Source organism: Colletes latitarsis, chromosome 7, assembly GCF_051014445.1.
Source record: "Colletes latitarsis isolate SP2378_abdomen chromosome 7, iyColLati1, whole genome shotgun sequence".
Classification (NCBI taxonomy): domain Eukaryota; kingdom Metazoa; phylum Arthropoda; class Insecta; order Hymenoptera; family Colletidae; genus Colletes; species Colletes latitarsis.
Window position 1 is genome coordinate 19364113 of NC_135140.1, and position 16602 is coordinate 19380714.

Sequence of the window (16602 nt, forward strand, 5' to 3'; positions counted from 1 at the left end):
GTTTCGCCAGGACCTTCCATCTTTCGTGCGAGGCCAGAAATACTCCGTAACGAAATTAAACGAAGCGCAACCTAGTTCCAGCGAATATTCAATGAACTTTTCCCATTTTACCTCACGGCCATTGTATACAGCTTCTCGTACCTTTGTAATATATGTCCCTATTCATCGTCGGACAGTTTTTCGGTCCCTGAGGAGCAAAATAAAAAGTTTAGACAATCGTCAGCGATCGTGAAGTTCAAAACTACACGCACCAAGCGCGTGTTCTTAATATACCTGAAAGTTAAAGTCGATGTTCGTTCGCACGGGACGATGATGCAGCGGCTGCGTAGGTCTGAAATTATTCCCAAGAGGTGCATTCGGATGGTCCTTGTCCCCTTGCATCAGTTGTCGCAGTGATAGAAGCTACAACGACAAAAGAACACAATGTTTTTCCCCTATTTTGCATGTTTATCACGCGCAGCTGTAAAAATTGTCTACGCGTTTCAATCAGAGACTTCTTTTTCAAAGGTTAATTCCTTAATGGAATTTAAAATATTTGTTGCAATAGGAAATGCTTGTTTCGAAATCTAAACGCGCATTGAAACGATATGTTCGTTATCACACGATAACCTTTCACTCTCACTGATGTAACAGTATCAAAATTGAAACTAATTTGTTAGCTGAAGCCTTCGACAAATATCATGCAACGGAGCGATAATTCGACGATTGTTTACACTCGTAGAAACACAATTTCCGAATGTACAGGGTGTCTTAAAATAAGTATCGTATTTAAGTATCTCTATCTCGAAATGCAAATCATTTTGCTCGTTTTAATCACCGCCTAAACATTTTGAGACACCTTGTATTTCACATGGGAAACACGAAATACGATTTTCTCGTGCTAGACACCGTTTTCGAGAAAATTCATTTGGAAAATACTCGGGGCACCCGTTCCACTAATCTCGAATCTTGACTTTGCGACTCTTTTCACACTAATGGAGTCTACGATGTACGATAAGCTTGAAAACGTTCGACACACTTTACATCGCCGCGTGGTAGTCTCGACACTGACTTTTTGTCAGAATAACCAGCGACACGTGGTTTGGTTATTTTGCATCCCTTTGATGTACCCGGTGCAACTTTCCCCGAAAAACGTTATCCACGGAACCTCGGCGTTCCGACTTAGCAAGTATAATTCTTCGCGCGTCGAGGTGTTACCGATAAATTTATTAAAATACATTGTAAATTTATGTATCCACGATGTGTCATCCGCGAAAAGTGGCCATTGAATCTTTGATCGGAGCCTGTCGTTGCCAGAAGAATGGCAACCTCGATGTGTTTACGTTGAAACCTTTGGGCAAAGTACCAGCTTTCTGGCATACGAAATCGCACGTAAGCGCCCATTTTACGAAGACTATGTTATCACGATTTTTATGCAATCCGTTCGACTCGATTTTCAAACCAAAAATCCAAGTTTCAACTTCGAAACTCCCTATACAGTGTTGTTCTGAAAAACTGAAATGTTGAAACGTTCTGTATTCCCTGTTCCACACAGTACACAAAACTGAAAGTACACAATCCGATATCTCCATCAGTTTAAGAAAAACAAAGCTTGTAACAGTTCACATGAATCGTCCTGTATACACGGAGATGCAAGCGCGAATTTAATTCTCGTTCTCTCCATTAATTACACCGTCATTTCGCTCTCAACGACAATCTGTTGACGTCATTCTGTTTTTTTCCTCTCTTGTCGACAACTTTTTCCCTGTAGAAGGTACAGCCGCGCTTCTCGTTCGCGAATAAATCGCGTGAGCATCGTCGAGATTAATTCCGGAATGTGTGTCCACGCGACGCGCTAAACAATTATTTCTTTTAAGCACGGAACATTTTTCACGACTTTGATATGTACCGGTAACATGGAAATTTACACGCGCGACGTCGGGAATTCATTACAACTCAGAACGCGTTGGGAGACGTTCTAACTTCGTGCATACGCTCTTTAATTTTCCGAGTAACCGAGTAAGGGGAAAATTAAATTTACAGCGGACGAGTAAGCCTTTGAATTCGTTCTTCCTGCGCGAATTAACCAACCCTCGAATTATTACATCTCGTGCTCGCTTGTACGGGTCGAGTTATTTACTAAATATGTCTGAGCTAGCTATTCCATAAAATATGCTGCAGGGCTACTAAGCTGTTTGGTCTGTGCAAGCGATGATGGATGATGCTAAACGCATAAAAAGATGCTACTTGCGATAGCGTGTACCGAGCAGTGTCTGATGACAGTGGCTATATTTTGTGAAAGGCCATGAGATACTTAGGGGTAAATGGGGACAGTGGATCCTAAATAGAGTCTCATGACGCTAGGGGCATTCACCAAGAGACGCGAAACAATTGAGGTAGTGGAAACTATGTAATGCCCGATGACAAAAGCTGGGATTTGTAAAAAGATATGGCCTACTTGGCCTGGGGGGATCGATACACTATGCCTTAGACGCTGAGTGTATTCTCCAAAAGGACTTTGGCTACTTGGGGTAGTCAACACCAACCATTTGTATTTTGCAAAAGAACATGGTCTATTGATGAGGTGGATCGGTAGACCCTAAGTGGTTTCTGATGTCGATAGGTGTATCTTTTAGGAGGACAAGGACTACTTAGGGTAGGTGGACCCTAAGCAGTGAACCTTGGTGTTAAGTGTACTCTGCGAAATACATGAACTATTTGGGGTTGCAGGAACCATGATGACATAACTATATTTTGCAAAATGGGTTATTAAACCTAGCTCTATTGACCTGGACTTTAGTTAATAGTCTTCTGAAGTAACTACTGACCATAGTGATGACCCCAATGACGTGGAGATCTGTTGCAATGGTGGATCAATAAACACTAAGTAGTGTGTCAGGTGTATCCTGGAGAAGAGAAGACAAAAAGCGAGTTTGCCCTTATAACCCGCTTTCGTACGTTTTCGCTCGTCAGACAGCCGGTATTATTTATAAAATACAACTTGGCGAGATATCGCGTGAAATTTACCATTAACGTAATTCCGTTCGACTCTTTGCAAAACGCTTTCAACGATTGAACCGCGAACGGCCCGAGGCAAACTTTTTATTTCATATCACGGATAACCGTTTCGCAAAACGAGATCCACATTCGACGATTCTTTGCTTTTATTTCCCCCGGACAGAGCGATATTTCATTTCGAAAAACCGTCGTTAATTTATTCCGGCGAATCAAAACGCGGCCACAATCGGGTCGCGCGCGTATCCCCGGACCGTTCGAAAAAAAAAGCTAACCTCGAAAATAGAAATCGGATTAAAATCATTTAAACGTCCAACAAAGGGCGCGGCGGTACTTCCGTCGGAAGTCGATAGTCGAGTTATTGAATTCGAGATATTGTTTGCTCCCTTTGTTGGCCCCGAAGCGCGCACATTTTCGACGCTTTGTGCTGCTTTCTGAGGACAACGCACGAACTCGATCGCGTAATATTGAAACGGGAGATGAAACAGCGACGTTGCTGCCCATTTTCCTCTCCCCACCTGTTTTATCTCTTTTTTTATTTTCCAAAGTGCAACTGCAGTCGGTCTGCATACGATCCATTTAGCTGATTGATTCGCAGACGTACGTTCATTACGCAGAGAGCGAAAGCGTGCTCTTTTAACGTTTTGAAAAATTATATACGGGGTGTAATTGGGGTGGACCGTTGCGTAATTGCCGCGTCGGAACAACGCCGACCATAAGTGAATCCGTCGAATCGCCGAAATAATTTGAAAATTAATCGGGCACTTTTCTCTGTCTCGCTGGGAACGAAACGCGCAACAAATTCGATGATTTAACGTACCAAAAATGCGATCGATAAGACTTAATTATTGCGTTTCCGAATTTAAAACAGTTATCTCGAAGTATTTACCCCGGGAATTAATACGAGAAAGCTATTTATTCGCGGATTTCATTTATCCTCTCATGACGAGTAAATAAAAGACTACTGTTAATCAATTAGTTTAAAAATACTAAAGCAGCATTAACGAGAGTTGATTTTCAGCCATGTTGACAGATGCAATTGGATACGAATCAAAACGTACTCAAAATTTAACCTAAATTTATCATATATTTCGCTATTAATTATAGGAATTGTTAACGAATTGATATTAAACGAAAGGTAATAACGCCGACCGCCAAGTTCGTTTTATTCGATTAACAGAGGTGCCTGGGAACCGTTGTTTATTTTATTATCCAACAAAATATAATTTACCGCGCGGGTTATCGTACATCTAGAAAGAAAGAAAACGCATTAAGTCATCAAAATGTAATCTCACGATGATAAAGAACCCACGTAAACCAATTTCCTTTGTTGCGCGGGCGTGCGCGTTGCGCGCCGCGAGATTACGCTCGTCCCTGGCCACGCGAAATCGTTAAAAGAACATCAGAAACTACTTTCGTGCGTGAGTTACCGCGATTCTTCAAGTCGTCTCGCCCAGATACGATCCCTTCCCTGGCGCCGTTCGAAACGAAATAAAGTTCTAGACCGTGAGCGATCGGCGGAGCTGGTTCCTCGATCTCGGTCGAAAAAGAGGGACGACCCTGGAGGCACGATATCGGGCGTGAGAATCTTGGCCTCACGTCTTTTCTGGCACCGTTAGAGAAATAGCAAAGCCTTATGTTCGCGGCTAGTCGCGTTTTGGAAATTAGATGTTTCTGGGTTACGGTCTTTGTGTTGCGAAACAGCTTCGTTAGCTTGAAATATTCAAAACTTCGCCCGGATACCTTCGGATCTAGGCTATCGAGGTCACTAGCTTCATTTCGCTCTGCACTGCTATACTTCTGCAATCAGTTTCTTGGGGGCTCGATCATTTTCTGGACCTCGAAACGCCGATGAAACGGGGGGCGCGAAGCGACCAAGGGAATCAGCTTGATAGAAAAATTTTAATCGGTCAAACTTTGGACGAACTTATTGCGTACCGTTTGTTTTTAAAAAAAAATACGAGGCTCCACTAATGGGGTGTAGGATGGTTAACGTTTTATCTGATTAATTTCAACGGTTGAAGTTGTTAAAGTTATTTTGCCGCGAGTCGTTTCCCTTTTAAAATGTACCTAGCGTCAGACACCACTTGTGCTAGAGGGTCATTAGACTCGAAGTAGTGTCTGATGACGGTGGCTGTATTTTGCAAAACGAAATGGACCACTCGAGGTGACGAGTAATTAGACCCTAAGTGCTGCTTGATGACACTGGATATATTCTGGAAAAGTAGTGTCTGATGACACCAGGCTGTATTTTATAGACTGACGCAAGCTACTTTGAGGATTGAATAATGCCTGCTGGCGCTAGATACATTCTGCAAATGGACCTGGACTACCTGAGACCATAAGCAGCATCTTATGGCGCTAGATTTATTTTGTAGGTGGCGTAGACTGTTATTAATAATGAGGATCAAGTAACATCTGAGATAAATGGATTCTTCAACAGGATCTACTTGGAATAATGGGTATTTAATAATGTTTGGTGACGCTATTTTATCTTGGATGAGCTATTTACCAAGTCGTTACCAGGACATACTGCAAATATCTGCAATTGTACCCACGTTTCTAATTCAAGATCTTAATTTCCGACCATGATACTCTTAGTCTCTTAGTCTGCAGTAAAAAATCATGACTCAAACGATCTATAGCCATTAGGATGGCACGTCGTAGGATAGATGGAGAAGCGTGACGATGCTCACCTGCTGCTTCGTGATGTATATCGGCTTGTTCAGGATGATCCACGTGGTTGTCTCGTGGCAGTCTGGCATCGTCATGGAGCCGTCGTACGTCATGTAATATTTCGTCTTCGGCAGGAGCTCGCGTATCACGAAACGCTTAATCTCCATCGTTTGGCCTGTGTGCAATCGGTCACGATCGATAACGCTGGGATCTGACAAGCACCGTGACGCGCATACGTACCCCAATTAGCATCGACGTGCCCGTACACACGCCACCTATGCCTAACATAATACCCCCGTCGCCTTACGTGGTCGCGCGTTCCCAGTCACTTAAGGGCTAATGCCCTAGAGAAAAGTTCGCGTGCTATCACGGACCAACGGCAATTTCGAGCCGAGAAGTTAGCAAGTTTCCGGTCTACACGTGCACCGTGTCGCGATCGCGTGTGTCGAGCCTACGACAACTGGGGAACACCCACACTTGGGGGATAACAGCGATTTCTGCCCCTGTTTCGCGGCATCCGCATTGTTTTAAACAACTTCTACTTTATGTTCGTTCACTTGGAGATCAAGGTACGCACCCCGGGAAAGCTGGGTCATCGGGAAAATAATTACCGATACGTAGGTCAGCTTGAATTGCTGGTTGCAAGCTTGGGGTCAAAGGTTTGGCAGTCAGCAGCTACTTTTTAGCGATTACTGTCATTCAGGGACTCGATACCAGTGTGATTTTTATGGTATTCTAGCGCAACAGTGCCAATACCGAGATACCAATACCGTGGGAATACCGAAAACCGAAACAAATACCGGTATTTAGCGGTATTCCGCATATTGACGATTACAGTGAAGTAGAAAAAGTAAGAAAAATACCATTAAGTACCGGTATTTTACTTATATTTACCAGTATAATACCAGTATAAGTTCCTGCTGCAATTGATTTAATTAATTTTATCATCAGAGAATAATATTCTATATCGATTCTATAATATAATAGTTAATAACGATGACCCCAAGCTTACGATGTCGAGTTAGTCGCGAGATCCTATAACGTATTTTACTAATTTTGAGACCCAAACGAACACGTGGCTAGTTTAAAATCTATTTGGAACATTCCGAAAAATGGAAGAGAATCTAAGATATTATATCAACAAAGGTTTATTTAAGTGTTTTAAGATGTTTTTATCACTGTTGGCAATATTATTCTTTAATTAGTTGATGCTCGCCGAGGAGATTATTTTTTTCTTTGGTTTTGTTTGCCTATCGCTACCTTTGTCCGAACAACGATAAAGAAGGCAGTTGCGACCCATTACCTGTAATTAATTTCTCCTTCCTTACAGCAACTTAAATACCAACGCGATCGCGCAAAGAACAATTTTAAATTAAACGTATCCTCAAAGTGGAATTTAATATCTGGAAATGCCTCAACTTAGTAACATTCAGTTTCATTCTTAAAGACTTTTATTTCCACCTTTTTCTTCGGTCTTTTTCTATCCCGCTCGCGGCAGACAACTTTTTCTTCGTCGAAACTTCTTTAAACCTGCGACTCTGTTCGCGTCCACCTTGCTTGAAACGTTCATTTACTTATGAATACAAGCACGTGAAATATTCGACGCGCCTTTTCGAAATAATACGCGTGAAAATAGAAAGCCGTTCTTTTGTGAATTTCGTACCTATAAATATATGAAAACCTTCGGGATCAGATAACATACCTAACCCTCGGCTGGTCCGATGAAATCAATATGACCCAGGGTATTCTCTCCAAGCACTGTATCTGATATAACAGTCATTCCATTCAAACTTTCTGTACTCGAAACTGCAAATATTTATGTACTTTTCACGTGTAGTTGGAGGTGTCTTTCAAGTACTATATTTTTAAAATAATGTCATCTTCTGGTCTAACGAATATAATTTTTTTTTAAGAGAACTATAAACAGATAGTCGAAAACATTATTAAACTGACACCTACATTTATAAAATGTCAACAAATGTTTAAATTTGATTTGAATTAGTTATTCAGCGTAAACACAAAGCTATATTTTTATTCTTCCCCTAGGAATTAGAGTGACGATGTTATTTTTGAAATATTTGTGGGGAAATCTGTCCACGCGTTTATTGGAAATAATTTTTCACGTTTTGCGTAGCTAGGGAAATACGACGAGAAATATTCTGCACTGGCTTGATCCGAAATTGCGAAATATTAGATGTCACTGCGTTTGAAAAAATGAGGGGGCTGACAGTACAGCCCTCTGGGGCTGACCTCATAGCAGTATCGCATATGTCACATAAAGGACCTGGGAGAACCATAAGATATCAAAGACGAATTTCGTCGCCATCAGTCTGCCACACTTTATGTGACTTATCCCACCGTAAAGAACCTCGAGAACTTTAAGATACGAAAAGAAATGCTTGACCTAGTATGAATTATTTGATTAAAGATAACATTTTTGACTCTGTTGTTCCCAGTAATCATCGTTATAAATGCACCAGACCAGAAAGAAAATTCCATTACACTCCATAATTGTATTATCTCGCAAAGATGTTATTTCTGCTCCAAAAAATTCCAATATTACAGAAAAACGTAACTGAATTTACGGCACAGAGTTTGAAATCGATATACCCAATGGTTTTTTGGAATAAAAATCTGAAACATCGCTCAGTTCTTAAGACACCAACTCAAATTGATCTCATCGTGCCGTGCTGCTGTAATTTCGGTCTGCGAATCGCGGATTAAACCCGATTCCTTTCGTTCGCGCGATATCTTATTATGGTCGGAAGGATCTCGAGAAACTTGAATCTGTCTAACGCGCGAAGGGTGTCAAGCTTTCTCTAAGCAGCGTATTAAATTACTCGTGCTCTCACCTCCGTATCTGATCTTATCCAGCTGTTCGGTGAATATTCGCAGCTCCGGGTTCGAGAGGTCCCCCACCTGAAAGCCAACGGAGAGGGTATTCTATGACGTATCTCTTACTCCGATCTATCGTCGTCGGCGATTCGATCTTTCGGGGTTGAAATAGGCCGGGGAGATTAGGCATGTACCTGGAGGAGCAGCGACACCGCCACGATGCCCTGCGCCCTGGGCAAAGCGTCCGAGAAATTGTTGTAGAGCTGTGAGTTGAACCCATATATTTGCAGCTGCGAGATAAAAAAGAAAAAATGGCGTTAGCAAGGTGGAAAAGGTCGATAGGGGTTTCTAATCAGAATGTAAAGGTACTGAAATTTATGAAACGACGAAAATTATGCAGAGCCCCAAACAGTAGTTGAGTTTGGATTCTTGCCAGGTGATTGGTTTAATGAATTAAGCTACTCATACTATCTATGATCCCTCAGTGTATTATTAGAAAGGTCCAAAGTCTAGCCAATTTATTGAAATATCACTCTGCATAACGCAAGATTGTAAATAATAAGGGAACTAAATAGGAATATACTGAGATACTTCTGGAAATTGTAGGGTGCTAAATAATAGGTTGGTAGGATTGCTGAATCGGGATTTGAGTTTGGATTCTTGCCAAGTGATTTAATGAATTAAGCTACTCATACTATCTACGTATCTAGGGTCCCTTTAATATTCGAAGAGCCGATTTGTTTGGACGTCATTATTTTTATATAAAAGTCAAAATTTGGAGTAACAGGGGAACTAAATATGAAGATGCTAATGCCAACTTCTGAGGGCTGTAGAGACCCAAACAGTAGGGTGATAGGATTGCTGAAAAGGGATTTGAGTTTGGATTCTTGCCAAGTGATTGGTTTAACGAATTAAGCTACTTATACTATCTAGAGATCTGCGATCCCTTAGTTTAATATTTAAAATACTGATGAACCTAGACTATTAATAGCTTGGTTAGCTAGAGATAAATGTCATAGTTCACTGACACAACGACCATCTCAGTTCTGAAAACTGTAAGAAAAGACAGGATTGCTCAATAATATCACTGGAATGAGGATTCGTGGTTTCGTAATTTCCTATTCCAGACGACTTGTCTCATCAATTAAGCTACTTAGGCTATCAATAGATCCTTGCTCCCTGAGGTTAATACTCCCGTGTTCAAAGCTCAGCTAGCTCATGATAGATGCCATAATTGACTGACAATTCAAACTCCTAGATTAAAAGAAATTGGAAAATGAACGTAAATTCACAACGACCAATCCTATTTCTGAAAAAATTTCATTAGTATCGCTAAATAGAGATTCGTGGTTTCGAAACTTCCTATTCCAATCGATTTGTTTCATCAATTAAGCTCTACTTATCAACCTTGCTCCCTGAAGTTAATACTTTAATGTCCACAGCTCAGCTAGCTTGCGATAGACGCCACAGTTGGCTGACACTTCGTACCTCCAAATTGCAGGAAATTAGAAAATAAATGTAAATGGATCGTTTTAATTTTATAAAAAAAAAAAATATCTAAAATGTTCTCGTACGACTCGTCGTCCTGTTTTAAGATTACGAATCATCCCCAAATTCTATCGTCTTAAAAATCAATATTTAAAACAATAGACTGGCACTCGACTAGTTCGACAAATTGGAACATTTTTGGTCGTGCGTTGGACTAAAAATTTGAAACAAGAGAAGCGAACCCGGAGGCACGAGGGCCAATTCTATTTCTGAAAATTGTAGGGAGAAAGAGAGAATCGATCGATAGGATTGCTGGACCAGGATTCGAACACGGACGACTGCTCCAACCAATTCAGCACGCTAGGCTATCGATCAATTCTTTCCCCCTAGAATTAAAATTCCAAATGGCTGCCGTCGACACATTTCGCTTAACAGACTGACTATCACGTCACTCGGCATCACGGACCCAGCTTATAATCACTTAAACGTACTGTCGCCATTTGTCACGATTAAATGTAAATATTAACCCCGAAATATATTTTCAGAATTTCATTTTTTATATAGAAACAAATTGTTAACAGAGAAAATTTTAATGGGAGATTCTAGAGGCCAAAATAAGACGAAAATCAAGAATGTCAATTTCTTGATGGAGGCTTCGTTAAGAAGTTATCAATGTTTAATATTCCGTCCGTACTAAATTTTTTTTTCGAAAATGTGTGGGATTTCGGGGGTATGTCTATTCACTAAAAATGATTGTTATTGACCCCTGCAGTTGAAAATAATTTTTCCAGAACAATTTGATACTTTCCATTTTCGCTGACAAATTTCAGGGAAACATATCAACGTATGGTCAGACATTACATTTTCGGTAAGGAATTTTTTTCTCGAAACTGAGCAGGATTTTGGGGGTATATCTATTCACCAAAAGTGATTGTTATTGACCCCTGCAGTTGAAAATAATTTTTCCAGAACGATTTGATACTTTCCATTTTCGCTGACAAATTTCAGGGAAACATATGAACGTATGGTCAGACATTATATTTTCGGTAAGGAATTTTTTTCTCGAAACTGAGCAGGATTTCGGGGGTATATCTATTCACCAAAAGTGATTGTTATTGACCCCTGCAGTCGAAAATAATTTTTCCAGAACGATTTGATACTTTCCATTTTCGCTGAAAAATTTCAGGAAAAGATATCAACGTATGGTCAGACATTACATTTTCGGTAAGGAATTTTTTTCTCGAAACTGAGCAGGATTTCGGGGGTATATCTATTCACCAAAAATGATTGTTATTCACCCCTGCAGTCGAAAATAATTTTTTCAGAATGATTTGAAATTTTTTAATTTTCTCCCGTAAAAATTTTTACCAAGATTGGCCGAACACCCTGTATATGTTCAAAGAGACGTGCATAAATAAATGTAAACATATTGTAGATATAATATATATTCGTACTTTAATAATTTATCATATTTATTTGTTTCCAATAAATTGGTCAGATTTGTGGGTTCCATCACACGAAATTCTGTTGTAAAAAAAACATTTTACATCGCTTAGAAACTGTTCAGGATGTCTGGTTATCGATCTTCCCATACTACTGAAATTTTTTAATCGTAGAATCCGTCTAGACCATCGAAATTGTTGACTGCACCTACGCCATCGCGTGATTTAAGCTGATTAATGTGGAACCGTTGCGTTCGACTTTTCCTAAATTGAAGTATTCATCCCTTAACTGGGTCAGACTACTCAACTAGGTTACTAGTATAGGATCGCGATACACGCGCCGGAAAGTATATAGCTTTTAACAGTTTGCTGGTTACTACGTGAAGTACATTCGCGAGTGAAATTAACTAAATCGGAAATTTAAAAAATTACGAAACTTTTGAAGTGCGTGGAATACGTTCCCGCCGCGCAATACGAAACTTTTTACTGTAAATTTGTTCGACACGCGCGGGGGGAAATAATTTCGAGGCAGTGTTTGTTTGCGCAGAAAAACACACGATTAAATTTCGACGGAAAATTGGAAATATTTATTATTATCCCGGCAACCTTTTCCCTGTGGCTTCTGAGAATGTAGAATTTTTTTTAATATATAGGTCGAGGGGATTTCTTTATAAGTACTAAAATAACTGTGAAACTGCACGGGCTAAAATTATGTGAACCTTTGCCAACAGGTCGTTATAACGAAAAGCTTTCGTGGAAATTTTTTTTATACGGTTCGCGGTGGAAAAAAAATTTTGGAATGGTCATGTGTCCGCCGTATGTCAGAGATATCGAAACGAGATTGAACAATAAAAAATAAACATCCATTCGTGAAAGCTTTGCTCGTGTGCGACGCGTTCTTAATTACGATAATCGTCAGCGAATAATCCGATCTCGGAAAAAGCAATATTTTGTGTATCGCTTTATGTTTTATCAGTTATCAGGCTAAATATTGTTATAAAAACGTTTAATTAATTTTAGAGAAAATAAATATTCTTTTTCAAATTTTCTGTGAAGAATATTGAAGAATATTTTCATTCCTAAAATTCACGAACAATGTACATTGTTTGTATAAATAATATACAGAAATATCTGGATTGTTTATATAGAGAATGGAGTAAAATAAGAAGGCCAATAACCAGATGAAAAATAATACCAAAATTGTTTTCTGTATCAACTGTGAATATCTAAATAGGTTGTCTGAATAGAAAATTAAGTAGAAAGAGTAAAGCGATAGTTAGACGTCTGTACTTTTTCACTTTCTGAACGTAAAATTAATACTTTAGGTCATGTATAATTTTCGTAAACGACTATAAGAAGATTATATCAGCAGAAATAAAGTAGAGAAAATTAAAATTAATAAACAAGCCTGTGTAGAACATCAAAGATAGATTGGTGGTGTTAATCAATAACTGTAAGAATCTTGGCAGGTCTTTCAATTTAGAAATTTAAGTGGATAAGGGATGTCGGTAACCAGACGCCTACAAGACAGCACCAAGAACATTTGAAACTAATATTTCGCAAACAAAATTTCTGTCAATGAACGTCAGTGAAGTAGATATAAATGAACAGGACTGAATTTCTTTATTCGACACTAATATACACCTGAAAATATGAAAATAAAAACTATTTCCATTTAAAGGAGAATTCTATTTTCTCTTCTGAGCGGAGACGAATTAACATTTGACACTAGGCTATATGAATCGAATGAAAACCAACTTAGAACGAAATAGCTCAACCTGTTTCCGTTTCCGAGGATTGTTTAGACCAAAATATAAAACTAATCTCGTTATTTGCTCCAAAATTATCTTCCCCACGCTCGTCGTAATATCATCGATTCAGAATTATGAAGATTCATCGATGCACGTACGGTATATCCGATAAATAATACACGGGTATAATTTTGCAAAATCGAGATCAAGTTCCTGGAATCCAGGTTTAACTCGGAAAATGAAAATTTTCGAGGATCCCCAATTACAAAGGTTAAAACAACGGAGTATATTAATGACTCGACGAATCGCCTACCTCTGCAGGGAAAGCGTGTTTATCCACGGTGTGCTCGCTTCCGGTTCGATCGTCCAGTCCAAAATGCAGATGAATCTCGTGGAACTGGTAACGATAGCTCAGAGGCCCGCCAGAAATGTTGACGGGATGACGCGTGTCGTTGTCGACGGCGAAGACCACGCTGTGGCCAGTGTTTGCTAGGACTCCACCGATCCCGTGCTTGTCAAGATGCAGTGGCTGCAGGTTCGGGTCGAAGAGGAGCCTGGAAGGCTCGAGGTCCACCGGCGACTGTCGTCTGCCTTTGTGACAGAGCCACCATTCGGGATTGATGAGACCCCAGAAGCCGGGACCTTCAAAATCGAGACGATTAGGTACACGAACGAGGCTTTCGAGCATCGATTAACCGTAGACCCTCGAGACTGGTAACAAGTTCGAAACGAAGTTTCCGCGACGCTAAGCCCTGGGATTAACGGAGGTATGAAATTATTCAGGGATCGGGCAGAGTCGAGTGCTAACGGGTTTATCATTTTATAAAATTAAGCACTCGGGAACAAGCTTGACGTCTTAGCCGGATACTTTTTGGATCAGGACGGGGACCTCTGATCCCTTAATCATTTAAACGAACGCCCAGGCTCCTCCGACAATTAATTCCGAAATAAAAAAAAAAAGTGTCTTCTACCACTTTTTTTTAGAAACGAAAGAGGCACACTCTTAACTAGCTTTGATGAATGCTAATTTTAGAAGGCTGGGATATTGTCAATAACATTCAAATTTTTGAGTATTCGAATACCAAATATGATTGCGTTAAAGATCCACAATATTAAAATACTACAAATATCCGAATACTTAATCAGTGCACATAATCTTAAAATACTCCAGTATTTGAATTTCCATAGGCAATTATTCGAATACTCAAATACAGAAAAGAAAATTATGGAATTTTTTAAAGATAATAATGCAGAGAATTTTTAGTTCTGATCGCCGAGTGGTTAACGTGTAATTCGTGTAGCGGTGATTATAGAATTCCTTACCGGAAATACCGTCATAGGTCCACCAGTCGTCCCAACTGAGGGGCCTAGATTCTGCAAATAGTTCGTTATCAAGAATTCGCGCGATGTCATTTATGCAACAGCAGTCCTTAACCTAGAACCAGTTGGCGGGGTCAAGTGGTAAGGATATTTGGCCACACTTCGCCCGAATAACGAGCCACTCGTCTCCATTATACACTTTCCTTCTACCGTGAACAATAATAGCCACCCCCTCAGCGAGACGAATAAGAAACGTCAACCGTCCGGTTAAGAACCGCTGCCCGCTTCACGCATCTGCGTATCTAAATACCTTGTATCAAAACGATAACAAACACTCCCCAGACGCCGAGGAAGACGGAACTGAATGGGGCCATTCCTAGCGCTGCGCAGTCTTCGTCAATTGAACATCATTCGTCTCGATTCTATAGGGGGCAGACAAGAATAAAAAAAAAAATGAAGATACCAGTTGATCCGAACTAGAAGCACGTGTTCGCGTCGACCCTGCCACGTGGTCGTGAGACTCTGCCCCCCGCTCCAAGCTGGTCAACCGAATCTCCAAAAATCCGTCCAAACCTGTCCACGATCGCGATCGTCGAACCGTCCGGGCAAGAAACCCTCCGTGGAAGAGGAACGACAACCGCGCGAATCGATCCGCGAGGAATGTCAAAGCACCCCCCTGGTGTAACCAGGACTTTTAATTAGCCGGCGTCACGCGAACGATCCCGACTCGGGAATCTCCGACGAGCTGGAGATCGCTGGGGCTACTGAACCCCCGTGGCTCCTCGAGAGGCGACGCGTGTCGCTAGCGATAAGAGGAGCAGCTCGGACAAGAAAGAAAAGATAAATCCGCAGTCATCCTCGTCGGGTAGGACGCTCGAAAGGGGGCGGGGTTCCCCACTCGATCCCCCCACCCACGGACCTCCACTCCACCCCGTTCCACGGTACTCCAGCGGCGGTATTCTTAGGTCAGGAAAACTCGAGTGGACTCCCTTCGGCGGTCGATCGATCGATACGGGAGATCGGATCTCGCGGAAGTGTCTCTAACCTACACCGAGAGACAAGAGCCCTCCTTGTCCCGAGCACGATGACTCGGCTCTCAGCTTCCCGTTTTTCTTCCCAGGCTCGCGAGACTTCTTCGTTGCACTCGACAATCGTGCACCGCGGCATCAAAGTTTCCGCGCGTCGAGAGATTTCGAATTGGTTTTCGGATCCGTGGGACTCGTTTCCGAGTCACGGGCCGGGGCGATTGCGTTTCTAATCGCGCCTCGTCGGACAGGATCGATTTCCATGGCGTTATCGAGATCTTTCTCCGGAGTCTACACCGTCTACGCTGGAGATCTCAACAGTGCCTCGGGGTGGAACTCGGTGATCGGAATTTTTTGAGAAGGATTTGTCAGGAATTCTCGTCACATGGACCTATGATCGATAGGATTACCATCGCGAAAGAAGAAAGACATTTGCAGCAGCCCCTGGCTGGAGCTCGGATTCTCTGTTCACAATTTGTTGAGAGGGGTTCGCTATTGACCAGGATCTCGTGACACATAGAATAACTGATGGGATTGCTATCATGAGAAGAGGAGCGTCGATTTTTCTAAGATTATAGGTATGTCTCAGTTCCTGTAACTTCCTGGGTGAAAGTCAGATTCGGTGATCAGAATTTTTGGAAAAGGATTTGTCAGGATTTCTTGTCACACAGACCAACGATCGATGGGATTGATACAAAGGAAGAAGAGTGACGATTGTTCTCACAGAGTAGACACTGAATTCAGATTCAGTAGGATTTCATGACATGTTGTATAGTAACTGATAGGATTACTATGATGAAAAGAGGAGTACTGATTGCAGAGCTCAGGGTATTTGGTACTTATACACTAGCTGGAGCCTGAGCCTCAGAATGAGAGTCGAATTCTGTCATCTATATTTTTGAAAATGGTCACCACAGATCAGAAAACTATGTCACATAGACTAATAATGAGACTACTATCATGAAAAAAGAAAGACAGATTCCTCTTGCATCGTGTACATTACTTGTATTTGTAATAGCTAAGAAAGTATGCTCCTGGGTAGGACCCAGAGTTCTTGAAGAAGTTGATGCA

General features: G+C 41.0%; 1 protein-coding gene across 5 annotated transcripts in view; it reads right to left on the reverse strand.

The window, feature by feature from the left end:
• Carpb (Carbonic anhydrase-related protein B) overlaps positions 1-16602 on the reverse strand; it is a 31918-nt gene that overhangs the window by 1630 nt on the left and 13686 nt on the right. For all 5 annotated transcript variants that reach the window (XM_076769991.1, XM_076769990.1, XM_076769987.1 and 2 more), the window contains exons 2-9: positions 14817-14928; positions 14510-14560; positions 13500-13828; positions 8700-8795; positions 8523-8589; positions 5691-5845; positions 274-402; positions 142-187 (exon numbers count right to left, since the gene is read on the reverse strand). In XM_076769991.1, the coding sequence (XP_076626106.1) occupies positions 142-187; positions 274-402; positions 5691-5845; positions 8523-8589; positions 8700-8795; positions 13500-13828; positions 14510-14560; positions 14817-14880 (937 nt within the window). In that variant the 5' untranslated portion in view covers positions 14881-14928. The remainder of the gene's footprint in view (positions 1-141; positions 188-273; positions 403-5690; positions 5846-8522; positions 8590-8699; positions 8796-13499; positions 13829-14509; positions 14561-14816; positions 14929-16602) is intronic.